The following is a 27,047-nucleotide window of genomic DNA, read 5'->3' on the forward strand; positions in this document are numbered from 1 at the left end:
TTACTGAAGAACTGCTGGGGGATTTCTGAATCTTCCAGGTTTAACTTGCTTCCTCTTTATACATCTGAGAAAGCGCGCGCGCGCGCGCGTGTGTGTGTGGTAGTAGTAGTGGTGGTGGTGGTGGTGGTGTACACTAGCAGTCAAAAGTGTGGACACGTGCTGCTGATTGAATGGTTTTTTTTGGGGGGGGCGGGGGGTGAAGCAGAAATTCTTGTGGCTTTACTTGTTGGTGTCAGGACAACAGACTGCAGTGTCCAGGAGCTCCAGCTCCAGCTTGCAGGAATGTCGTGTGTGTTATTTATGTAGACCCTCATAAATAAAGTTTAAACTTTGTTTTCTCGTCGTCCGTTTGAATAGTTTTGCCTTTTCACATCTTCTTGACGTTAAGGAACTTCTCAATAGCACTCAGGAAGCGTTGCCAAATTTGCATATTCGAAATAAAACGTAAACAATACGTTTGTTGCATGAGTATTTGCGAGTGGCAGCGCTCACTGAAGGCAGCCACTATTGAGTTAGGATGCTTCTGGGATATTGCAATACAGCAATAGGCGGGGTTATTTCTGCTATGGGGTAAGTGGTGGGATTCAAAGACGAGGTTGCTTCCAAATAACTCTTTAATAGAAAAAAACACAGAATAACAACAAATGACATCATTGATGAGCATAGAAAGTGACGCAAGATACAGGGGGGGGTGGGGGGGGGGGACAAAACAAAGGAACTTGAGGAGGACAAATAAAAATGTCTTCAACTTTTATTCAAAAAAAAAATCTACTTTTTAGTGACAAGGAGGCAGAAAGAAGATTGACACCTTCAACCTGGCACCTTTTCCCCTGCAAATGTCTCGTTGAGGACGGTGCCTTTGTCCCGTTGGTGCAGAGGAACACACAGGATCATTCATTCATTCATCCGTTGACGTCGCTTTGAACCAAATTGTTCTGTTTTGGATCGATCCACTGTGGAGATCCGCCCCCGTGTCCCTGTGTCCCCGTGGACATGTGGACGTTGAAGAGAACCAACAACGTGTTCTAAACTTCAGAGTGGCATGAGAAACGACTTCCTCTGGCACGTTATTACCCAGACTAGTGTAGAACTGGGCTCAGGTTCAGGTTCCAGAGGGAATGAAGTGGATCCAGATTCAAACATTGCCGTTGGTTTCTCTCTGCCATCGCCTTTTCATGTCTGTGTGGCTTAACAATGGACGCCATAACTGTTGAGTTTGCAAAATAGCATTAGGAGAAATAGAGTTGTGAAAAAAAAAAAAAATTTTCCCACGGTGGAAATATTTTTTGTTTTCATGATGAAAAAAAAAAAATATTTCCATCATGAAAGAAAAATGTTTTCGTAATGATGAAACATTTTGTAATGATGATGATTTTTTTTTTCTTTCAAAATGCAGCACAATCATATGGAGCTCATTAAGAGACATGGGGGGGGGAGTGATAAGGGGGATTGAAGAGATAAAAAAAAATCAGGGGAAAAAAATTTGAAGAGTGAAAAAAAGATGACGAAAAAAGTTGAAGAGATTAAGTTTTGTGAGGTCTTGCAAAACTTTCTTTGTTAACGCTTCAAAAAAAAAATGCTTTCACAATTCAAAAATTTTTTTTTTGTTTAATTCTTCAAAAATATATTTTTTTAACTCTTCAAAAAAAAAAAATTCTAACTGTTAATTTTTTTCTTTGTTGCATGTCCTCATGTCTACTAAGGGACTGTACGACGACAACGCGCCCTTTCCGATTGAAAACGTACTTGTCACGCACAGCTCTGCCTACGCAGCTTCACCAGAAATAAAGGAGGTTACCGTGGCAGGAAGGACCAACGTCCTGTCTTCTTCTCGCTGGTGACGAGGTACAATCATGACGTAAAAATATATATAAAATGAAGGGAGCCGAGTCTCCCCGTGCTCAGTCCGTGGTGGTGCGGCGGTACCAGAAGCGGGCCCTGAAGTCGTCGCTGCAGGTCATGAAGCCGGGGTTGGTGGGCGAGTGCACGATGCAGCGCACAATGTTGTTGTGGCCCAGCGACAGCAGGTTCTTCCTCTCGGCCGTGCGGGAGTCCCAGCAGCACAGGCTGATGGTGCGCTCGTCCGGCAGCAGCACGTAGTCCTCCGTGTGGTTGAAGACGGCCTGGGTGCGATGCATCTGGCGCCCGCTCAGCCCGGCACCTGCAACCAGCAGCACAGAGTCCGTCACAGCCGAGAAGCAGCACAGCAGAGCTTTTGCCTTTGCTTTTCTGAAGAGCAACACTGAAAACAAATTGAATCCCGGAGGACACGAATGCAACAAAGCAGCACAGAGGGAGAATATTGGAGCATTTGCACCTACAAAATAAAAGCCATTGTTTTTAGGGACGACCTTTTTTTTTTTTCATTTTAGATACTAGAAATGTTAAACCTCACCATAAACCAATATGTACACACACACACACACACACACACACACACACAAGCTGTGTTTCCATGATCCCTGGAATTGCACAAAACCTAAATATGAATGAAAAACTGGTGATGGAAACTTGGAAAAAGCTCTCAATTATGGCTCAAAGGTTTTGAGGCTCTTTTTTTGCAAGTCAGCAAAAGAGAAATAGAACAACCATTCTTGACAGCAAACAAACATAAACAAACAAAAGCGTAAACGTAATTCTGGTCAAATGTCGCGGGACGAGAAGAGAATTAAGGCTTCTGCTCTTCACAGCATTCAATGGAAACACCTGCAAATCACAATTGTACGTTGTCAGAATTTCAGAAATATCGCTTTTATTTTGCGGAAAAACGTCATGGAAACGCAGCGACACACACGTTACAACTAAATTTAGACACACAAAATGACCACCATGTGAAATTGAAACTATAACTGGAACAATAACATATACACATGCATGTATGTGTTTAGCTTTTTCAAACGACGTGACATCTGCCCCAAAAATGTTGCTTTGAGGCTTTCAGGGGTCCCATGGGTTGATCAGGGGGTTCCACACTGTAACACACACACACACACACACACACACACACACACACACACACACACACACACACTCTGCCCAGACGTGTCTAGGTGGCAGGAAACACGATCACGTGTTTTCTGTGAAGGTGAGCAGCAGATAATAATCTAATGACGGCACTGCGTCCCGTGTGGAGAAAGATGTAGGCCAGTGTTTCTCAACGGGTGGTTCGCAGAACTGTTTTGATTGGGTCACAGCTTTGGGTCTCCCCCACCTTTGTTGTTTTTTTTTTTGTTTTTTTGTTTTTTAAAGGGGATTTTAAAACAACACAAACAGGCACAGGCTCTTGCGGCACACACACACAAAACGGAAGCAGCAAACACACACAGGTTTCCTTCCCTATATTGTGGTGCGTTGGATGAGAGGCATGGCGGTGACACAGTGAGGCCCTCTGTCAAAACTGACATCACACCTTTCAAAATCATTCGTGCGTCTGTTTGCCGCCGACACACACACACACACACACACAGAGAGAGAGAGAGAGGGCGAGCTGCGTTTCACCACTGCTGTTATCTGAAGACAACGATGGCTTCACCGCTGCCCCGACTGTCACAGCTTCTCCAGCAGGAGGCGCAATCACAGACACACAACCATCTACACTGGCACTCCCATGCTGCCCACTCCTCAACTCAAGTGGGGGTGTATTTCTTAGCATGCACCGCTACCGATACCAGTATCAGGTATTGGTACCGATTTCAATACCAGTAACAGTTATCAGTTCTAACGCCACCAGTGTACCAGTGTCGGGCGTCAGCATTGCTACCGATACCAGTATCGGGTATTGGTACCGATGGCAATACCGATACTATTAACAGTTATCAGTTGGGTATTGGCATCGCTACTAATAACAGTGTTGGGTATTGGTACCAAAGCAGATGGTATCGCTACCGTGTATCAGCTATTGGCATCTCTGCCGATATAATAGCGATGGCAGATATTGTTATACTGATGCCGATACCAGTGTCGGCCAGTTCTGATGCCAATAACAGTATCAGGTATCGGCATCACTAGCGATACCAGTATTGGTACCGATACTGATACTGATCCCAGTAACAGTTTTCAGTTCTGATGCCAATAGCAGTATCAGGTATCGGCGTCACTAGCGATACCAGTATTGGGTATCGGTACTGATGCTGATACCAGTAACAGTTATCAGTTCCGCTGCTGATACCTGATACTGGTATCGGGAATTTGTAATTTTTTTGACTCCACCAGTCGAGAACCACTGCGAAACACAAGACATCACAGCCAAATATACATGTGAGATTTCGATGTCATAGCCGAATCTACGGCTATGACAGCAAGGCAAGTAAAAACACACACGCGGAACTTACCAGTGTACTTGACCAGCGTGCGACCAGTGGATATCTCCCACAGTTTGACCACAGAGTCTTTGCCACTGGACAGGATGTACTTGGAGTTCTTGGAGAAGATGGCGGAGCAGACCTCGGCTCCATCGTGGGCCTTGTCGAAGGTGGTGACACACCGGTTGGAGACGCCGTCCCACAGCTTGATGCTGCCGTCCTTGCTGCAGGTCACGTAGCTGTTGGCCGTGGGGTTGTAGCTCACGCCGCTGATGGTGTCGGTGTGCTGGTCCAGCGGGTTGCACGACACAAAGCACTGGAAAGTGTTGACGTCGTACAGGCGCAGGGTGGGGTGCTGCGTGCCCACCAGCAGGAAGTCTCCCGACGGGTGGAAGGAGATGGAACGCAGCATTTCTGCTTCCTGTTGGAGGCAGATGGAGATGGAAAAGATCAAAGGAAAGGATTATTATTTTGGTAACTCATGTTTCTCTACCTGTGCAAGCCATTCAAATCATGGTCCATTTAGTTTGAGGTTGAAGTTTGAAAAGCAAACAAGAAATTGTCACGAAGCCACCCTTTTTTTTCCTTAAATTTACAAACACAGAGCATATTATAATATCTAGACGTCTTATAATTTATCCGATACCCAAACCAGTAACAGTTATCAGTTCTGATGCCGATACCAGAGTTGGGTATCAGCATCACTACCGATACCAGTGTTGGGTATCGGCATCCAGTGCCGATACCAGTATTGGGTATCGGTACCGATACCAGGGTTGAGTTAACTTGTACTTATAGATGAGCAGATTTATTTATTTTTGTTCCTCTCAGCGTCTTACTTGTATGTATTTAAAAGCTCTCTTTGCCGAGGGTTTAGAATAGTCAAAGAGTTTGAGAGTGTAGTCTCTGGAGCCGGAGGCCAGGATCTGCTCAGTGGGGTGGAAGGCTAGGCAGGTGACTTCATCCACGTGGTCGTACAGTGTACGGATGACCGGGTGGTTCTCCATGTTCTGCTGCGCCGTCTCGTTCATCATCACCTGAGCAGCACGACAGAAAGAAAAAGAAAATGACAGTCAGCTGCAGGCAGAGGAAGCTGACACCCTGTCTAATATTTAACTTATTAAAATATTGCTCACAAAAGGGAAAAGGGAGCTGGTTTACACCTGGCAGAAGAATGAATCAAAGTTGATGATGATTGTATTTTAGCCTCCATCTTCTTTATTGCTGTATTTTGTTGTTGATGGTGTTGCTGCTATTGGCAACACCGTACCTGACACTGTTTCTGTCTTGTGTTTCCACTATCGCTGCCATAATAACACAAACCTCGCCCTTGGGGCACCAATAAAGTTTATTCTATTCTAAAGAAGCTATGAAGTCGCATCCATGAAATATTGCTATTGTTATTATCGGCCTCCTGCATGTGAAGGAGCTTTCAACAGTTTGGACACGCCTGTTTCTTCTGTATCTTGACTACCTTCTACACTGTAGATACAAACTGAAGACATCAAATATATCATCAAGATATGTGGATTAATGTGTCAAAAGAAAGAAACGTCCAATGGTCCCTCCCACCTCGATGGGCATGGCGCTCTTGGCCAGCATGCGCTCCGTGTCCAGGATCTTGATGGAGGCGTCGGCCGAGCCGGTGGCGATGAGCTGGCCGTCCCTGCTGTAGGACGCCACGCGACACGGCCCTTTGTGCGACGTCACGTAGCAGGTCTCGTACTCGGACGCCTCCGGGGACATCGTCTGCATGTCGGCGTCAAACTCCAGGTCGATGCCCACTCCGGGCGCCACGGTGTCCGAGCGGCCGATGGCGTACTGCACTGCGCTGTCGTCGTTCTCCATCCCTGAGTGGGTCGCACGCACACGCACACACACACACACACACAAGTTAGTATTGTTGTATTTCTGCCATTCAACTTAAAAGGTGAATGTGACATATTATATAAACAAATAACATGCAAATCAATATATTTCAAGTTTTTATTTCTTTGGATTTTGCTGATCAGGTCTCGCAGCTTAAAAAAAAAAAACTCAAATTTTATAATAATTCTCTGAGTTTGTGGCTTTGTGCTTTTAATAAGCTGAAAAGTTACAACAAGGAACTGCTTGAGATGTCAATTTGCGTGGAATGGCTCAATAAAATGTGTCGCTTTCATCTTTTTATGTTAAATTGCCAAAATAAAACTTTTACTCGATATTCTAATTTTTTGGGTGGTACCTGTAGATACATACTGTATATATGTAGAGAGGGGGGGGGATATCTATCTAGATATATACATATCTATCTATATTTATCCAAACACACACACATATTCTGTGTGTGTGTGTGTGTGTGTGTGTGTGTGTGTACTTGAAAGTTTGAATGTTTAGTCCTGTTAATAAGGTGGATATATTCAGCAGTACACAGGCAAACCCTGGCAGTAGTGTTTGTAATATATTAATATAATCATTATAATATTGTCTTCCTGTTTTCTCAAAGTCTCTTCTGATTGTTTGGTCTTTTCTTGGATGTACGTGTATATATGTATGTCCGTATGTGTCAATAAAGCTCTTTGAAAGACAGCCCGCCAGACAGACAGACCGACAGACAGCTCGTACCAATCTTGGCCAGCTGCATGAGCTGCTCGGAGGGCGACACCACGATCTCTGGCTTCACCTCATTGCTGAGGCTGTTGGCGATGTTGGTGTAGCCGTCATAGAGCAGCTGGCTGATGATCAGCTTGTACAGCTGCTGGCGGTCCTTCAACGTTGGTTTCTGGCGATACATGTCGAGCAAACAGGCCGCCGAACACTCACAAACTGCGCTGTGGGAAACAGACGACGATTCAACGTTAACTTCCATGGTCGCGTATTCAAGCAGAAAAAGAAAAGATAAAAAAAAAGAAAGAAAGAAAAAGAAATCCCAATTTCAGAAACCGACTAGCGAGCTGCGATTTCGTCACGCCGCAGGAAACATCAACAATTCGGTGGAAACGAGTGGAATGAATGGATGAAATGAATGGAATCTAGCAGCGATGCTACACTCGTTAGCTTCGTAACTTCACCAATGACTGAGTGAAAGCTGCCCGTAATCACATCAACAAAACACGGTTTGGATTTGTGCAATTTCAAACACTTTAATGCATTTCAAGTGCATAATAATAATAATAATAATAAAAAAAAAATTTTTTTAATACAAACAAGAGATCTAACCCCGAACTTCCAACGGCGCTCCAAGATCTAAACGTGCGTCGCTGTGTCTTGTGCGTCCTACGTCACAACACTTCCGAGTTCCTCTTCTTCTTCTGATGATGATCGTATTTGCGGTGAGCCGAGGGGCCACGGAGCTCTTTGCTGCCCTCTAAAGGCCATTTAATAGAACTAGGAGACAATGCGCCGTGCAACAGCGTCACTTGCTGGCTGATTGTAAAACTGCAACTGCATCGGCGTGAAACACACAAAGGCCAAGTTAGACTGACAATAGTCACACAATTAAAGTTTAATGTTACTGCAGTGGTGCAAAAATAAGAAAGAAAGGGTTGTGGTGGACATCACAGTGACTTCAGATGAAACAGGTGCATCTTCTCGGTGCTGCTGCAGCACCAGTGCCAATGACACCGAATCTGCTGGCAACATGAATCTAACACACAGACGTTTACTGTGAGACAAAAGCAACCAAATCAAGCATGACAATCTACACACGTTTCAATTTTAACCACAATTTGATCCCTCCACCATGGAGTTAACAACCCGGACTGCTTGGCAGTTCATTGCAAGGTCGGCCACATTTGGCGCAGGGCATACAGGACAATTTAGATGTGCAAAGCTAAGCTAATGTGCAACCTAATGTGTTTGGATTGCGTGAGTGGGAGTGGCCGCAGTGAAGCCACGCACGGGAGAAGGGGGAAAAAAAACCATGTCAACTCAACACAGGGAGACCCTCAGCTGAGGCTGGAATGCACAAGCTCCTTCCTCCCCAATACCACAGACCAAGGAATACACAGTAGGCATCGTGAGCCATCGCTGCATCGTGATATGAGGGCTCTAAAGTCACCATATTGAAAACAGAAGTCGCTGCTTCGGGGTGGGGGGGGGGGGGGGTTGGGGGGGGGGGGGAGATAATTGTAACATTTCTTTGTTTTGTCTTTTCTTTAGCAAACATGTCTGAGGACTCGGGTGGGAACGTGACAATGAGAAAAGACAGCAAAAAGTGTGAGTAAACACAGGCCTCCCCCACCCCCCGGCAAGCGAGCAGCCGCCCACGCAGTCTCTCAGTCACCGCCTCTGCAAACACGGCACGTCAGTTTCAGCTGAGCCCTGAAACAGAGATGAAAATACACTGCAACAATACGCACGGATGAAATCTTCACTTTGAAAGGTAGAATTTAATCTGCCAGAGGTCGCAAATTCTCTTTGACACAGACACACACACAGTCCCCCCCCCCCCCCCCCCCCCCGGTTCCTTTAAAGTCAGTGACGCCCGAGGACCTGGAATCATGGCTGACGTGTATTTTATTTTGTTGCTGGTTGTGATTCTACCGGTCTCCTTCTTGTCTGTTGCCCTTCAAGTCTCTGCATTCCAGAACCCCTCTGAGGGAAAATGCTACATTGTGACTTTTAAACCAAGCAAATATGCATCTCCCCGCCGGCAGGACGGCCAGCATGTTGTACACATGCGTTGTGGGTGGTGTCCTGTTACCATGTCAACATGAAACATGTTCATATTATGCTGCGGTAACCATGGAAACCAGCATGAGTCTGCGCCAGTACAATTATATAAAAAGTACGAGTTTTCCTTCAGCAGGGGGGCCATCTGATGATGATGATGATGATGATGATGATGATGATGATGATGATCTTTGTATGTTGCTATTAATTGATACAGTGCAGCATTACAATACAACCAATACAGTAATCATCAATCTATGGTAATTTCCACACGTTTTAACTCCCAGACTGAATAATGAAACACCAGATTGTTTTCTCGTCTGTTTTCTGAATTTGTTCAACAAAGTTTCTGACCATAAACGACTTGACACAGTTTCATGAATGGAGACAAATGATGAAAGCAACACCACACAACACAGCACAGCACAGCGCAGCACAGCGCAGTGGAGCCAGTGGAGCCAGTGCAGGCAGGAGGATACAGACAGTGTGCTCATGGTATAGAGTGCAAAGGCTGATGGGGATTTCCAATCACTCGCGCCTGCCGACAGAGTGCGAGTGGAGCACATGTGGCCGCATTAACAGCAGCTTTGCTGCACCACCGGCGCTGTGAGTGCATGAAAACACTGTGTGGGAGGAAGTAGGTGGGTGGGGGAGCGGAGGGCGCGAGGGAGGGAGCGAGCGCTCGAGTGTGCCAGAAGTCAAATCCTGCCTCCAACTGTTGATGCAAAAAAGTCCGTCAGCCAGTGGACGCCAGTGTTGAGGGTGAAGCTCGCCTGCCTGGCTGCACTTCCTCTCCCTCAGCCCTTCGCTGCCTTTCACTTCTGCAGCGCCGCCTGAAATCCTCCCATCTCAGCTCGCCCGACCTCGCAGCTCTGGCTGATCACTGTGTCACTGCGCAATCTGCAGTTTCAACTTGTCTTCCGGAAGTCTTTGTTTCACCGCCGCACACCCACCCAAGCAGCTCTCCTCCTCCTCCTCCTCCTCCTCTTCCTCCTCCTCCTTCTTCTTCTTCTTCTTCTTCTTCTCTCGCTCTCTCTCTCTCTCTCTCTCTCTCTCTCTCTCTCTCTCTCTCTCTCTCTCTCTCTCCCCTCCACTTTCATTGTGCATCCTCTGTCTCATTTGCATTTCTTCCTTGAGAAAAGACACTTTATGTCAGAGCGGCGGTGGAAGATCTTAGTGGGGAGACGCAGACGGTGTGTGCGAGCGGTCAGAACCAGGAGCAGTGCGCTGAGGATGGAGACTCTTTGGACCACTTGGTAAGTGACACCTGCGCTGGTTCCGCTGTCCTTACAAACTGTTGCACTTTACTGTTTGGGCCTAGTTTTCTTTTAGTGCTATTTTTAACCCGCGGTGCAGAATCGAAACAATTGCAAGCAGTTCCTCTTTTCAAAGCTAACAGTCAGTCAGAATGTCAGCGTGAGATCAAGTAAGGAAAGACAACTTTAAAGAAGCCATTTTATTTTTAGTTTGGGCAGGCGTGTAGAAAGTCATCTCTCTCTCTCTCTCTCTCTCTCTCTCTCTCTCTCTCTCTCTCACTCTCTTTTTACAGTTTAGTGCTACCCGCTTATGACTCAAAAGCTGTTTTTAAAAAAACGATTTATAACAAGTAGAATTTTGAGCTCCATCCAAGACATTACGTAGAAAAATAGACTTTATCTCCAGTTTCTGTTTCATATAGTGTGTATTAATGCAGAGAAAAGACAAATAAACTGGTACATTTATCAATACATTTTCCATCATTTGTTTTCTGTTACTATATATACTGTATATATACACGATATATGAGTTTCATCTTCAACCTGACACGAAGCAACGTTCCTTTGTTGCCGTCCTCAGTGCTTCGTGCTAGAAGTAAAATGCACCCTAGAATAGAATTACAAGCTAAATGAGTGAGTGAAGGTTGCTTGCATTTGATCGCGTGACACTGTGTTGTCATTTAGTTTTTAAAGACTTTGTGTATTTTCAGATGCAGGCTGGACTGGACAAGCAAATAAAATGAGCGACTCGGATCACACGTCCAGGTACTGAGACGTGAAAGCAACACAGCTGAAACTCTTCTGGCTGAGAAACTTTATTTTAACTTTTGTCAGCCCCACAGAAAGTGTGGTTCGTGTGTGTGTGTGTGTGTGTGTGTGTGTGTGTGTGTGTGTGTGTGTGTTTGTGTGTGCGCGCGCGCTACATGCCAGTTGTGCAACTCAGGGGAAATGATGCCAAGTGACGTGTCTAAAAATATATAATAAAATACTTTACATGTATTGAAACGTAGAGAGACAACTTTAGAACAATGAAAAACTGAAATTGCTGAACATGATTTTATGAAGGCAACTATTAACCCGATTGAATGTAATTACCGCACAACAACAAGGCACACACGCTGAGCAGCAGGGCAGCGTCACTCGCTGGTACAGACTGGTCACAGTGGCACCAGTTAATATATATATAGAGACATTGTTTTGTCAGATAAAACCAACTCTTGTAGCCTCTCATGATATAAAATTCAACTCTCCTGCATCATGTCATCAGCATCATCACTCTGCGTTCCGTTCTTCTGCCTCCATCATTCCCTGTGTGGAATACTTGCTTTTTCTGGAGGTGTATTTATTGAATTGCTTTGTTTTGTTTTTGTTTTTCACGGCTGGAAGCATTTGTCCTCAAATTGACATTTGTGTTCAGTGTGGAAGAACACCAGTCTGAGGCAAAATGCTCTTGTCTTACAGGTAATTAGAGAGGCCGACGGCGGAACATCACGACAGCAGCAGGGTTGCCATGGAGACTGGTAAGCCAGGATTGGCAAGTGCTCCTGCACACAACAACTTGGTCACAGCGCAGATGGAGAAGAGGATGGAAATCCAGACCCCGCTCATGGCTCTTTACATCCCAGCAGTCTCCGCTCTACCTGGGCCACCAGCGGCCGCCGCGGCTCAGGAGCGCGCCGCCTTACATCTGGCCGTGCCGCCGGCTCACTCCAAAGACACTCTTCCCTTTGTCACACTCCATTTCACTGGCAGCTTGCAGCCTCAGCGGGGGTTGAGTCTGGCAGCTGCTTCCCCGGCGCCCAGACCCAAGTCTGCGGGAAAACACGTGTGTCCTCACTGCGGACGGGACTGTCTGAAGCCCAGCGTGCTGGAGAAGCACCTCCGCTGCCACACGGGGGAGCGGCCATTCCCCTGCACCACCTGTGGAATTTCCTTCAAAACCCAGAGCAACCTCTACAAGCACAAGCGCACTCAGGCCCACGCTCGCCTCTCGTCCGAGTCGGACCAAAGCCTGGACAGCGTGTCCAGCTCGAGGGAGACGTGCAGCTCCAGCATGTCCTTGGATGAGCATCAAGAGGAATCAGGCAGCGCAGACAAAGACGTCGCTCTCGCGGCTCCTGAGTTACCCTGTTCGGATGGCACAGCCAGGGTTTGTTTCACAAAGAGTTACCCTCCCGTTGGTGAACGTAACGAGGCCATGCCGACAAATCGCCAGGCAGAAGACCCGGCATCGAGGAGAGACGTTTCCCAGTCTCTCCATCGCCACGTCCCCCTTCAGAGGCAGGAAGCTACGTTGTTCTCCAAGCAGTGGGAGAGCTCAGTGTCCAAAGGGAAATCCCAGAGCCACGAGAGCACAGACTCTGGCTTCAGTGAAAGCAGCGACCTCTACCAAAGTCCCGTTAGTGTTTTACCCGACCACAGCAAGGATTGTCTCGCAGAATCAACCATGGAGCATCTTGACGAAACTGCCGCAAAACCATCAGCCGTCATGGAGGCATCAGAGGAGGCCAAGGCCACTGCCAGGCAGCAGGAGAAAATGAACCTGGAGAAACGCATTTCCAAACTCATTTCAGAAAACACCGCTGTTGTTGAGGACAAGCAGCTGGAGAACGTTCGGCCACGGAAGACGGTTCTGTCAAAGCAAGGCAGCATTGACCTCCCAATGCCGTACATGTACAAGGACTCGTTTCACTTTGACATGAGGATCAGCAAGGCGCCCGGCGTTGGTCTGCAAAGGAGCAGGAAGCCGAACTTCTACAGCTCCGTTCCTACGCAGCAGTCCACCACCAGTCCACCTGAGCACGCACCTTTGACGCGAAGCCACTCGCTTCCGTTCAGCGTTGCCCTCCTGCCGCCGGAGAGAAAGAGCCAGTCCCTCTCTCAGAGCGATTACGTAACTCTTGTTCGACGGGGAAGCTCAGGCCAGCTAAATCCAACAGCTTTTGCAGTCAAGCCTGCGAACCAGCAGTCGTCAACCCACCGCCCACTGGTCCGGCAGGCGGCTGTAGACTGTAACCACGCAACAGACAGTCTCTGCAAGAACTCATCTGCGGAGGAGGCAGGCACCGGCACCATGTGCTGCGATGGGGATGGCGGCGAAATTTGCGGAGAGCCAGGCAGCAGAAAGTTCCGGAGGAGGAAAGCTCAGAAGTTTGCCTACAACAAGTGGTACATGTACGGGGGAGGAACTTTTAAAAAGCTCTACGACACGGAGGCAGGTGGGAAGGAAAGTGGAATCAAAGGCAGAAAAGGACCGACCAATCCCGACCAAGAGCTGGTCCAGGGATTACAAAAACAGCCATCGGGTGTTCAACAGGCGCAGGTGACGACACCAGATCCAACCATCAGCTGTGCACCTCAAGACGGCTCTGCTGCTAAGCTGTCCTTTGCCTCCACTTTGGATTTTAATCTGAAAACCACCCAGGTTTACACTTCATGCAGCTCCCTCAAGAATCCGTTCAGAAGAAATCTCTCTTTATCAGCACTGCCACTACCCATCAATGGATCCGGTCGCGAGGCAGAGAGCACGAGCACGGCGGCGAGTGAAAACATACCTCCGGGTTCGAGTTCAAAACTCTGTGAATCGCAAATTCCTTCCGACAGGAAAAAGCAGAGAACTGATGAAAAAATGAGTTGCCCCTCAGAAATGGAGACAGAGCCAATCCCAATAGCGCCCCCCTCCCACAGTGCCACTGGCAGCGTGCCACACCCGGCTACCACGTTTGTCAGCCGTTTGAAAAATCTGACGCACGCTCCCCTCAAAGGAGCTGTGATACCCTGCATGATGAGTGCACAGTCACTCACTGTCATCAGCCCCTGCCTCACCCCCACCCCCTCCACTGCCAAGACCAGCTTCCTGCCCAAGTACCAACTCAAGTTGCCCAATGCTGCCGAATCGGACCCGAGCCCTCCGCTGGACATTGCGGATAAGGTGCCAGCGAGCTTTGGTGCGTCGCCGTCGCCTTGCGCGGAGACAACCTCGCTCCCACCGCCTACCACACAAAGCTGCAGTGAGAGCAAGAAGACCAGCGCTACTATTTCCACACAGAGCCAGCCCTCCCTCTCGTCTCGCACTGCTACTACTCTATGCAAGGCCGAGCCATCGGCAACCGTCGGCGAATATGCAACGACCGCTCGCGTCGATTTTTTGCGAAGACAATCAGCAGCTGCGATGACCACAATCTGCCCTCAAGAACATCGGGCGGAATTACACTGCACGTCAGTTCAACCCCCAAATTCTGAAGTGCACTCGTCACCCGCGCACTCTGCCGCTGTGGTTGTAGACGTCCCCGCAACGACGAGCGTGATGACAGGAAGTGATCGATCAGATTGTTGTTCGCTCCCTCAGCCAAACTCTCACACACTTCTCCCACCGACATCGGGACAGTCGAACCTCGTCAGCAGATCATCACATGCCGGCGCGCACACGTCGGCTGTGAGCACTCGCAGCCTCCACTGTGACCAGAAGCTGCTGCCTGCTCAGAGCGTGTTTCATGTTCGCACAGGCGACCTCCAGATCTGCTTGCAGATCATCTCTGACGAGCAGCTGGCCCTCATCCAGCCCCAGATTGAGAGGCAAGCAGACAGCGACTTTCCCCAGAGGCCTCGTACAGAAGCGACGCAGTTATCTCAGGGAAGTGCCCAAAATAGCCATGACACCTTGAGGAGCAGTCGTGAAGATGGTAACCATCAACAACCTGGGGCTCACAAAGACCTGGACAGAAGCATTCCTGCATCTCCAGTCGTGAAAAGAATGATAACTCAGGTTGAAGATCCAGAATCAAACATGTCCTTGGCTGAGTCCGATCATTCCGAGCATACCGCCACATCTGCCGACTCGCAAGCGCCTGAAGCTCCCGGCCAATCGCAAAGCCACACATACGGCCACGTAAACACGGTGACAGCGACTCGGAAATCCGTGATGGATGCTGTGACTACTGAGGCTTCACGGGAAGCTTCGTTGTCTGTTGGAAGAAGCCAAATGTTGGTGGAAGAACCTCAGAAACATGCAACGACACATGTTCAAGACATGGACGGTGTGTGCTCTCGAGCTAGCTTCATTCAGCACATTCCCAATTTCAACACGCTGAATCAAAGTAGCTCAATAAGAGTGAAGGACAAGCTTGTGCACCAAAACCAGGCAAACAATCCAGGGACAACTTGTAATTTTGACATGGCAGAAGTGAAGAGCAGCAAGTCTCTCAGTGGCATCAGTCCCCCCATCTTGCCGGTTAGACTCCAACCAATGCCCAGCACCACATGTGCGACTAAACAGTCGGCCGCTCCATATCCCATCAGTAAATACAGAGCTGCAAGACAGCTGAAGCCACAAGAAAGCATTTACTGCAGTGACCCAACTGAATGTGTCTCACCCCAAACCCACCATTCAAGTGAGCGTTCAAAAGCAGGAGCCAATGCTAAAAGCCCCGTGGTTGCTCCGCCTCCTTCAGATGAACTCTTTCAGAAGGAGCCACGAGATTTCCTCACCTCTGCTCAGAAGATCTCAACAGTGAACGATAGCCAGCTTACTCCACTTTCTCCTCAAAGTCAAGTGGAAAGACCAACATATGTCCTTGCTGCGTCCACAACTTCTCAGAGTCCATCTGCAGGTATGGACAGACACACATACACATAATATCGTACATACCCAACACAAATGGAATGAGCAAATGTTCCTGACACAGTTTTACCACAAGGTGACAGTGTGGGGGGAACCCTGGTAACCCCTGGAACAATTTTCTGTAGGCCTCACAGAGGGAGCCTCCCTGACGGGGCTCCACGCCCAGGACAAGACTCAGACTCAGACTCAGGAACAAAGGGCGACCCTCAAACGACGGAATCTGCAACACAGTGAGGAGCAGGGCGGTGGAGCGCAGGTTGGAGAAGGACAGAGTAAAGGACTCAAAAGCAAGCAACAGCCGGGACTGTGGAGTCACAAGGTATCGCTTATTATTGGTGTTGTGTTAACCTGCAGATTGCACATTTACAATATGAAGGATATGAGAAACTGAGGAGACACTGGTTTGAAGGATTTTCTGACTGAACAGTTCACAGTCACTCAGTTGTTTGAAAAATACCTATCAACTGTCCAATGTAAAACATCTTCATATTTACTTAAAGCAATGCGTGACTATCTTGGCCTTCACTCTTGTTAATTATCTTATTGTGAATAATCTTTCCACGATGCTGTTTTGCTCCACAGATCTCATAGAAACAAAAACAAAACCAAGCTAGAGCCTTAACAAGTACATATAAGTATAGTATACATACATTTAGTGTTGTGTTTTCAAATTTTGGAAATACACAATGATAACAATTAACCTCATCTCAATATTGTTTTTTGTTTTTGTTTGTTCTTCTTCTTCTTCTTCTTCTTCTTCTTCTTCTTCTTCTTCTTCTTCTTGGTAAACAGGGGTCCGAGGGAGAGCACCGTGCAGAGTCCTGTCAAAACTCGCAGCAGCAGCAGCAGCAGCAGCAGCAGCCTGAGCGCCCTCTGCTGCATCTTTCCCACACGTGCTCAGAAATGTCCACGTATCCTCAACACGGCCCTCAGCGCAGTCCGTCCACCAGTCTTTGCACCAGTCACTCCAGCTACCGCCTGCTGGCCCCGCCAGCGACAAACAGCTCTGCTTTGTCACAGCAGTGGGAGAACATCCACAGTCAGTCAGCACAGATGTTCCGTGCTTCCAACGTGCACCAGCAAATCAAGGCAGCGTCCCAAGCCAGGGCTCCTCAGAACTGCTTTTCGCTGATCAAGTCGTGCCCCGAGAAAACATTGGAGCACCACCAGAAGCACGACGAGCAGACAGTCATCGCTCCGTCGCCATCCGACCGTTACACCACCGCGTTAGCGCCGTCGCGGCTCCCCGAGTCCGATGCGATTGCAACATCCTGCAAACAGACGGGCGACGCTCCGCCGAGCGAAGCGGCCGCTGTGTTGACTGCAGAAACCCCAGCGTTCTGCAACGTTTTGGATTCTGATGCGTTCACTTCAAAGTGTTTTGCGTGTCCAGAAGATGTGGATTACAACGATGCGAAGGATTCGGCGACTCAAAGGCACGCAGGTGAGAGCAGCAGTTCTGGGGCAATATATTCATCATTTTTCTTTTTGGGCCAGAACCAGGATTATCCAGCCGCTGAGAGCCAGTCCAGCGCAGTGAGGCCGGTGCCAAGCTGCCAAGAAACCATGGAAGACACCAGCAGCAGCGACGACGAAGGGAAACTCATCATCGAGCTTTAGTTGAGCAAACCATTCTGCTGTTGACAGGAGAAGCTCCTCGTTCCTTGGCGTTATGAAGGAACTGCCGGATCACAAATGTCAGGGAAGAACTTGGATTGATCTCAGCAACTTCTGGATGACCAAGGTTGAGTGGAGTCTGAGGAACGTGGAGACAACCAGTTTGAGGGACAATCACAAAACTGTTTTCGTTTTGTTTGTTTGTTTTTTTTGCTGTTATCGCTACACTGCACTGTTAACTTAAAGGGACCGTGAGGTTTTCCCTTTCCGGTATGATGATGTTTGACAATTATAAATGAATGCTGGCCACGTAACCCTGGGTTTACACATGGGGAACAAATGTAGTTGTTGCAAAAAAGTGCAAAATTAGTGCCAACATGTGTTACTGTGGTTTCACTCTGCCTGCTCCACATTGCAATGGTTGAACTGTTCATTCACAACTCAGGCAGTCAATCAGTCAATCAATCTGTCAATGTATTTGTACAGCTCCAAATCACATCTGAAGACATCTCAAGGCGTTTTGTTACAATCAGAAGAAAGCCAACTGAACCCTCCAGAGCAGCAGGGGGCGACACTGGCCAGGGAAAAACCCCCCTCCTATAAGAGGAGAAAGCTTTTTTATATACTTTACCAGATAGATTGGTTCAGGTTGTTTTTATTTAATGACGAAGAGCGTTGCCCTTTAAGACCTGGAGACTTTACCATTGTAGTGGAACCACGCAGGTTTTTAAACGAGCTGTAATATAAAATGAAATAACACAAATTACATATGACACTGTAATTAGCAAATTTCCCCAACGTGGAATGAATAAAGCTGTTTTATTCTATTCTACATTACTGACTAACTTGTAACTTTGCCAAATGTTGGCGATGTCACAATCAGTGTTTAGAAATGTGCACTCTGTATCTCGTAGACTTTGCACGCTCAACACGGTGGACAACAGCGGCGGCCAGCGACCGTTCTTCTCCAACATGGAAACATCAAAATCCCCCATAAAGACCAGCAAACATACCTTCGCTTTCCTCCTCTTCATCTTTCCTCTTTCATTTCTCAGCATTTTTTTTGGTGACACTGCGGGCCTTCAAACCTGCTCCTCAGGTGTGGACGCACACAGTGCGCAGGCGGTAGGAAGCACTGAGCCACGGGCCGCTAAACTCTGTCAGCATGATACTGTGTTTACGTTTGGATCACATTACTTGAATAATATATGCATCATCCCTCAAACATAGTTTTTTTTTTTTTTTTTTGCTCTCGGGGTCCCCCTAGTGGTCACAGGGCCTCTCGGCAGGCGCTTAATTCACCAGAAAGCAAACGTTCTCCTTCATAATGCTTGGTCGTTGAAGAGCCTCAAGTCTGAATGATTCCTTGTATTTTTACACAGCGCCATTGAACCGTTTTGAAAGTCCTGCCAGCTGCCCTTGAACAATAATAATAATAGAAAGGAACTAATCCACCTGCAAGTCTCAGCTAACATCTTTAGCATTAGCAGTTCAAATCTTGGTTGAACAAAGCTGTGACTGCTTCACTCCCAACTGACTGGTGGCTGAGCGGTTCATTCAGTCTGCAGTGCTGGTGTACACTGTTGCTGGACAGTGGTGCTATAAATAAATGATAACTAAGCAGATGGCTGCCTGAAATAATGGGTAAGGGTTTTTTTGTTTTTTCAAAGAGGGAGAGAGGAGACGAAGAAGAAGAGAATGGAGACAAAGCATCAGGAGGTAGAGAAACTGAGATCGCTTTACTATCAAGAAGCCGCCACTAGCAGAATTTGCAACATCTCATCATACACGCATACATGGTGAATATACTGATGTCATTATGTCGTCGTACCAAAAAAAAAAACTGTCACTTTGCACGTTGAAATGAGACTTTGACACGTTGCGCCGTTACACCGGGTATAAAGGAGCAGAGAGTATCTGGGAAAAAAAACAAAAAAAAACATGGGGGGGTAAAAAGAAAAGTGTGACAGCAGGTGATTGACGGTGTAAGAAAGCAGGTGTCTGCGCTCGGCAGCACTTTAGTTTATTTCAAAAGAGAAACAAGGACTTTGCAGCATTCTTCTTCTCTATTAACGATGTGCTTAGGCAAAAAAAAGATGCTAACGACAGACAGTGAATGTTGGTGTGCAGCCTCATATCGACACCCTCTGAAACTCACGGCCTCAGTCGTGTTCTCTCTAGAAAACACAGAAACTTAAGTAAATCATCATCAGACGATTGGAGCAAAAGAAAAAATACTTTCTTTATAAAAATGACTGCCTGCAGTGTTTTTTTTTAAAGGAAGGCAACGATATCAGTGTGCACAAGCTGAAGGACGAAACATGTACAATGTCAACAAGTGTGCATACTAAACTCAACAAGTGTGCATACTTCTCTTCTCCTCTGGCGTAATGCAAGTGTGAGTGAAGCCGAGGACGGGTGAGAGACTTTAGTAGCTTCTGATTGAGTTCCAGCGTCACAAACAGGCCTTTGCTTTCTGACGAAAGGACAACAAAGCAAGAAAAGGAAACATCGGCAGATTAAACTTGAGGAACGTCGCTTCGATTTCTGCAGAGGACACTGGAGGATGTGAGTGTGGGGTGGCAAAGTGGTTCCAAACTGCTTTAAAGAAAAAAAAAAGAAAAAAAAAAGATTCCTGATCCAAATAAATAAGCTCTCTTAAATTTGAGTTTGTTTTCCAAACGTGTGTAAATGATGAGGTCCATCAATCTTCATTCTCGCTGAAACACATGATGACATGGAAACACACGACCCAAGAACCGAGGACAACCATCATTTGAAGACCTATGAAACCCAGTTGCTGCCTGGCTGCCCTGGAAGCACAGAGCCATTCAGTCAAAGTGTGCTACAGTTATTTTTATTGTGGCTAGAGTCGTTGCTATGAATCATCGCCACTGTTGCCACCGGTTCAACGTCACATTCATGGTGACTTCCACCTGTGTGTGTGTGTGTGTGTGTGTGTGTGTGTGTGTGTGTGTGAGAGGCAAACACTTTGGAAGTGCATCGCTCCTGGAACCACCGTGGGGAGTTGGGGAGCCGAATGAGGAGACGTTGAGTGTCCAGTGGAGCCAGGAGTCGTGGATAATATTCCATATGGTGGAGGCCAAGTGCAGCGGTTCAGGCCCGGTGTGCGTCCTCAATGCTGATTCCTATCGGATCAATTCAACTGAACTAAGCTCGGCGATGACAATCTCGACTCTACGCCGACATGCACTACAGCGTAGACTAGCGGGTTAGCTCGCATCACATGGAAAAGCCGCTGACTGAGCAAATTATGACGGTGACTTTAAACCTGGTGGAGATCTTTTTTCATTGAATTCACTGCACGATGGCAAGTAAGAGACCCCCATGGACACGATGCAGGATCGTAAAGACAGAGCAGTGTGTGTGTGAGGGGGGGGCACAGACAGTTTCTTACAGATGCACCTACATCCTATTTACATTTTTTTAAAGGCTCTAGCAAGTTCTTCTTCTCAGATAATACAGAGTGGAAATCCCCGTCAGACAAGCCAGCGTTGGCCTCACGTCTAAAGCAAAGAGGAGCGGAGTGACGCATGATTATTGGCTCATCATCTTCTCAGTGCAAAGGTTCATTCAAAGCTACGTTACAAAGGTGCGTTTCTTCTAGGACGTGGTGATGATGCACCTGGTGGCCGTTCGCTCGGTATGTTCCTGACCGTCTACGTCTTCTAAAAACGTCTTCTAAAGCATTGTGTTTGGTTTGGCTTTTTTTTTTTCAGGGTGGAAATCGACTGGTAAATATTTTATAAATAGATTTTCCCCAACCGACACTTAGAAAGTACAGAATATATGTCAAACAAATCATAGACAAGCATATTGGCTTTGGAGTGGTTAAAAAGTAACACATTTCAATAACGACACAGGAATTAAACATGATTTCAAGAGAAGCACAATGAGCAGAATACAGTGAACTTAAAACATGGAGCAAGAAAAAAAACGTTGATTTTTTTTTTTTATTATTTTGTTGGTGGTGGTGGTGTTGTTGTTGTCAGCAGAAAAGCTAGCCGCTACAAAAATAGCTTCAACGTCCTGTGAACGCGCCTCCATCAGAACCATCAGAGAGACACACGCTTATTTTGGCTACTTTTGGTGATGAACAACGGAACAATAATAATAATAATAATAATAATAATGATAATAATGATAATATATATATTACAATTAATGAATCAAGAACTAATATATCAATACTAGTTTCATCGTATAATACAAATAAATGAAGGATAAATCTTTAAAGTACAACCTCAGTCTTTAACGGCTTGGCTTATCGTCATATTGCTGTTGAGAAGCAGATCAAAGCGGATGAACGTGTGAAACCAGCGACCACTTGGTGTTCGTCGGCTGTCAAATAAGAGATAGTCGGAGTGACAGAGCGCCACCGACAAAGGAGATTCTCAGCAAACGAACCATGACAAGGGGAGTCAGCTCCTACAACCCAGCGTATTTCCTAATGGATGTGGAGGATGTCGAGCACTTTCATGCCCTCATCTTGTCTTCTTATGACTCTATGTGGTTGACCTATGCAGTTTGGTGGACATCATGACTGATTATACTTATTTCTTTAAAAAAAAAAAAAAAAAAAAACAGATGGAGAGAGAGACAAAGTTGAGACCAAGTATAGCAAATTCTCTCTAAGATATAAGATATATAAGATAATCGTTGAAAAAAAATCTTGAGAAAAAACAATGAAAGTTAGAGGCCGGAGGAGCAGAGGAGAGACAACAGTGGAGGGTTTGAGTTGGGAAGCCCTCACATTCAGACCTTCATCCTGCCAGGCTGCTAAATCACTTCAAATAGTCCGTTTGTAGCGTTTTCCTGCGGCGACCTTTGACCTCTGATCCTTTACAACAGAGAAGTCGCGTGGAGTCAAGCAGGAACCCAACACACAAGCAGTGAGACACACACACACACACACACACACACACACACACACACACACACACACACACACACACACTGTCGGTGACACTGTCCTCGCACCTTTCACTGCTCCAGTAACACTATCAATAAAGATCATGCAAAAATAACACTGGAACCTGCAGCGGTGCCATCAACCAGCAGGACTCTGGAGGTGACCCGGTCCTCCTCTCGTCTGAGGGAGTCGCCTCTGCAGTCAGGTCTCTCAAGTGGCTTTGCTACTGTGCTGAAGATTGTATTGATTCATTCATTGGTGTACTTATCACTAGATACACCTGCAGGACATGAAGATGTTCACACTCCATTCATGACCTGCAAGAATGACACGAGTGGAGCTCATGCTGTGTGTGTGTGTGTGTGTGTGTGTGTATGTGCGTGCGTGTGTGTGTGTGTGTGCGTGTGCGTGTGTTCTGAACGGGCACATGCAGGATTCAGCCGCTAATATTTCCCACTTTGCACAGAGGAGCAGTGATGGTGGCAGTTGGTAGTTGAGGTGGCTGCAGGAAGCACCCTCAGCCTTCAGGGCCTCGCTCGCTCGTCACAGTGGAGGCTCGGTGGAGGTCAGAGGGGCTGTTTGGCACGAGGACACGACATCACACACACACACACACACTCTCTGCGTCTCCATCACCCGGTCTACTGGTCAGGTCTGTGTGCTGCTTCCACCGGGTTCCAGGGAAGAGCAGACAGCAGTGATTGGATGATGGCCTGCCAATCAGTCGACTCAACCGTCAGCTTTGTTTTGTTTTTTTTTGTTTTTTTTAATTCTGCACTTCTTGAGGGTTTGAGTCCTCCAGTGCTCAGCGTACCAAAGGCCACACAGGAGGTGCAAGTACAGCCGCTTTGTTTCTGTGTTGACGTGGTAGCCCATGCAGCGCAGTGCTGGGTGGAGCTCCTTGGAAGTTGGCGTGTAATAGTCACTATTTGGTGCATAACATCAAAAGTAAACCCTACTGGCAGCCACCAGGAAGCTGGTGGACGGCTGCAGTGACATCAGCAGCCTGCAGGGCGGGGCTGCTTCACTCCCTCAGGATTGACCCAACAGAAGCCGACTTTTGCGTCAGTGGGGTTTGAACCCTCACTGTAATAGTTCATCATCACCACGCTATAGTCAACCTCTTCCTCTGCGCAGATGGGAATCAGATGTTCACAACCATCATGTCCACCAAACATACAAGGCAAAGTGACTGAGAGCAAGATTTAGCGGTGATAGGAGACGGACGAACGGACGGACGGACGGACGGACGGACGGACAGACGCACGCACGCACGCACTGGACTGCAGTGATCAGCTGACGCGGTGCGATGAGAGTGCATAGTTTGTTTTCTAGCAGGGGGGGGGGGCTCGTCAGTGTGTGCCAGGAGTGTGTACAGTGGAAAACAACACACAAAGAAAACAAATCTTCCATGCCTAAATATCAATATGATAAACATGTCTGCCTAAATCTTATGGAGATTAATGCTTAGAAGCTGATATATTATTATATGGTTGGGGGGGAGGTAGGGGGGGCGGGGCTAATGCAAAGTGGATCACCAAACGAGAGCAGCAGACAGCGTTTCTCAACTGGTGGGTCGCAGAGCTGTCGCAGCTCGGTGGCCGGGCCTTTTAAACACAAGCGTTTTTATTATTTCTGTGGGATAACACATTTGTGTTGCAACTTCAGGATAAGTTGGGGGGGGGGGGGGGGGGGCAAGGGGGTTGGGGGGAGTGGGTCCTGAGACTCCACCAGTTGAGAACCACTGCTTCAAATGCTAAAAAAAAAAACAACAACCAAGAAACAGACAAACAAAGACACAGAAAATGTTCCAAACACCCCCAACAAAAGCTCTGAGGACTGATTGAAGGGTCACTTCAAGCCTGTGGGTCAAGGGCAGGCAGAGTGCAGATGGAAACCACCGCCACTAGGGGGCCACTGGGACGTTGAGACTGTTTAAAGGCTTCTGGTCTCCTTCACCTGCGCAGGGTTCCCGTCTTCCTTCCTGAAGGCTGCAGGTGCTCCCTCCCTTCCTCCCTCCCTCCCTCCCTCCCTCCTTCCTTTTCCAAGTCTTATTCCTTTAATATATATATATGTATATATATATATGTTCCTGTGTGTTTTAGTCCGCCACTCAGTCCTTACGCCAGCGAGTAGATGGCGTTGACGGGCGACGTGGCCTCGGAGCTCTCGTTGCCCTCCGTCTCGTCCTTGTCCTTCTTGACGGTGTACTGGCCGATGAAGGAGCCGTCCTCGTTGAACTGGCCGTCGCCGCCCTCGCCGTAGTCCACCAGGCTGTCGTCGCTCTCCTTCACGTTGGCGTCCAGCGACGTCTGGCTGCCCTGCAGGGGCTTGTTGTCCTCGTCGCTGCTGCACAGGGCAGAGAGAGGAGGAGGAGGAGGAGGAAGAGGAGGGAGAAGAAGAAGAGAGCGAGCGGGGGGGTTTAGCGAGTGGTCCCGCCAGCTTTGCACCGAGGACTTGAGGCGGTGGAGCGAGGAGAGCACACAGCCTCTCGCTTCCTCTGAGAGTGTCTGCAAATGTGGTGTAGACTCCATGTCGCGTGTGGCACGCACAGGTGGGGAAGTAAACAAGTACAGATACTTTGGAGGTATTTGTACTTCACTTGAGTATTTATTTCCCCGCCGACATTCTACTTTTACTCCCTACGCCTGCCTGTACTTTTCACTTTGTACATTGGAAAAACATTCTTGTCAGTTTTTTGTGTTTACGAGTGTTTCAAATGCACTCAATTCTCTTCAAGGTCCTTGGTGTTGTTGCTTTAAGGGGGGGCTACTCAACCCTGCTGTTGCAGTACACAGCTTCTAAATAGGATCCCACTGCATATTACAGTTTATTTTGGAGCAGCTCAGCTCTGCGGTCACTCTGGTGACCTCGGTCCAGATTAAACTGTCACAATGGTTCTCACTGTTCCAAAATGATCAATGAATGCAGTTTCATTCATGGCAGAAAAGATCATTTTGACTTTTTACTTCAACACGTTACAGAATCTGAAGTGGAGGGGTTGAGTCAGCACTTTTACTTTAACCAGAGTGTTTTCTTTTTAATCAAGTAACCATACGTTTACTTCACACACACACACACACACACACACACACACACACACACACACACACACACTAGAGTTATGCTATAATATTAAAAAAGGGGGGGGGGAACTGTTGTCAAGCTGTGGATTCAATCTGGCTCTCAACGTCACAACGATGTGTTGCTCCACTGTCATACTGTCAGTGAAATACGATGACAACGCTTCAGCGCTGCACAATGTCTTAAAGGAGCGACAGAGCAACAACGCCTCAGAAGGAAGCAACATGATTGGTCGCTGTCACCACTGTTCTAGCTTCCTTGTTGTTGCTGTAGTTGGAGCAGCTTGCTGCTCCTGCACTGTGACTAGCGGTGTGTTAGGGTGGAGCTCTGAGGTGTTGCCGAGTGTAATTTGGAGGTTTCACACCATTAAAGTCTCCAGAAAAATTCCAAAGTCCAATGAGTGAACTGCTCCCGATGTGTTTCCTGACAGGAGAAGCACGACTTCCAGTAAACGGAGCTGAGAAAAGTGTCCTTCTTTCAATGGAGGAGATGAGGATGACATGAGAAGATAAACGTGAACATTCTATGAATATGCTGAGTGTTGGCGATATGATGCATGAGATCCAGGCACGGAAAGCTGGAAACATGGAATTCTGCTAAGTTCTTGTTGCAAAGCTCTTGCAAGTCAGACAGGAAGTCCGACAGGAAGTCCTGCACTGTCTGGGCTTTCGCTCCGCCTCTTCAACAGAACATTCATTCTATATTATTCATATAATATTTATATATTGCTATTTAATAATGGCTGCACTGAGAGTACAGTAGAGTACAAGTACTCCCCATGTAAATACTGAGTATACTTAATAAGGCCATTACACATTACAGAATAACTTTGACTTTTTTTTTTATTTTTCCTCAGCATGTCTTTCACTGCAGTACAAACACAAACTTAACAAAATTGTCACATACATACATAAATATACAACTGGTATTGTATTGTGCGGTATCGGCACGTACTTCACAAGTACAAGTAGAGTACTCAACCCCGGTATTGGTAATCATAGACATATATTATTCTAGGCTTTGAAAGGTGTGGTGCTGTTGCATTGTGTTGGCGTGAGAGACGCAGCTGCTGCAGCTCTCAGCTCAGAACATGACCGACGTGGCTCCGCCTGCTCCGCCTGCTCTGCCTACTCTGACTCGAAGGGAAGACGCTGACACACAAATGCAGTTTTTCTGATGAATTGCAGAAAATGAACACGTTTTGCGTTGCGTTCGTGGCCCAATGGGAAGCGTGGTTTACTGCCTGCGCCTGTCGCGCTATTATTCATGGTTTCATAAGACTTAGGAGGGAGGAGACGTCATGTTGTGACAAGGCTGACTGTTCCATTGCGGTGAGTTCAGGTTTTTCTAGACTCTTTAAAACCCGCCTGTTCAGGACCGCCTTTTCTCTCTGATTTTTTTTTGTTTTGCAAATTTTGATATCTTTGATTTTTTTAAACCCTTTTTTTTTTTTTACAGCCTGTGTGTTTTTATGATTATTATTTATGATGTCTGTACGGTGCCTTCAAATAAAACATATTCTTATTATTCTTATTATTATAGATATTATTGATTTGATTTGAATTTTCAAATGACTGCAGGTA

General features: G+C 47.0%; 5 protein-coding genes across 22 annotated transcripts in view; 3 read left to right on the forward strand and 2 right to left on the reverse strand.

Annotated features, from left to right (window-relative positions):
* Positions 1–27,047, forward strand: part of hdac11 (histone deacetylase 11) — a 400,302-nt gene that overhangs the window by 202,633 nt on the left and 170,622 nt on the right. The gene's annotated exons all lie outside the window — the stretch shown is intronic.
* barx1 (BARX homeobox 1) overlaps positions 1–27,047 on the forward strand; it is a 214,368-nt gene that overhangs the window by 91,185 nt on the left and 96,136 nt on the right. The gene's annotated exons all lie outside the window — the stretch shown is intronic.
* cstf1 (cleavage stimulation factor, 3' pre-RNA, subunit 1) lies at positions 738–7,602 on the reverse strand. The gene is made up of 6 exons (XM_076013328.1): positions 7,488–7,602; positions 6,906–7,098; positions 5,874–6,151; positions 5,141–5,338; positions 4,332–4,722; positions 738–2,161 (listed from the first exon to the last, which is right to left on the reverse strand). Exons 2-6 carry the CDS (start codon positions 7,072–7,074, stop codon positions 1,902–1,904), a joined length of 1,296 nt encoding a protein of 431 aa, XP_075869443.1. The 5' UTR covers positions 7,075–7,098; positions 7,488–7,602; the 3' UTR covers positions 738–1,901.
* znf831 (zinc finger protein 831) lies at positions 9,967–18,279 on the forward strand. Its single transcript, XM_076013184.1, has 5 exons — positions 9,967–10,210; positions 10,921–10,975; positions 11,672–15,819; positions 15,956–16,149; positions 16,623–18,279. Exons 3-5 carry the CDS (start codon positions 11,721–11,723, stop codon positions 17,448–17,450), a joined length of 5,121 nt encoding a protein of 1,706 aa, XP_075869299.1. The 5' UTR covers positions 9,967–10,210; positions 10,921–10,975; positions 11,672–11,720; the 3' UTR covers positions 17,451–18,279.
* Positions 24,081–27,047, reverse strand: part of nfasca (neurofascin homolog (chicken) a) — a 62,945-nt gene continuing 59,978 nt past the window's right edge. For 11 of the 14 annotated variants that reach the window (XM_076013188.1, XM_076013192.1, XM_076013191.1 and 8 more), the window contains one exon: positions 24,081–24,729. In XM_076013188.1, coding sequence (XP_075869303.1) covers positions 24,501–24,729 — 229 coding nt within the window. In that variant the 3' untranslated portion in view covers positions 24,081–24,500. The remainder of the gene's footprint in view (positions 24,730–27,047) is intronic. The other 3 variants (XM_076013193.1, XM_076013197.1, XM_076013198.1) reach the window with 2 other exon arrangements.

Source organism: Nelusetta ayraudi, unplaced genomic scaffold (assembly GCF_046127955.1).
Source record: "Nelusetta ayraudi isolate G7.1 ecotype Tasmania unplaced genomic scaffold, CSIRO-AGI_Nayr_v1 ptg000146l, whole genome shotgun sequence".
In the NCBI taxonomy this organism is placed as follows: Eukaryota; Metazoa; Chordata; class Actinopteri; order Tetraodontiformes; family Monacanthidae; genus Nelusetta; species Nelusetta ayraudi.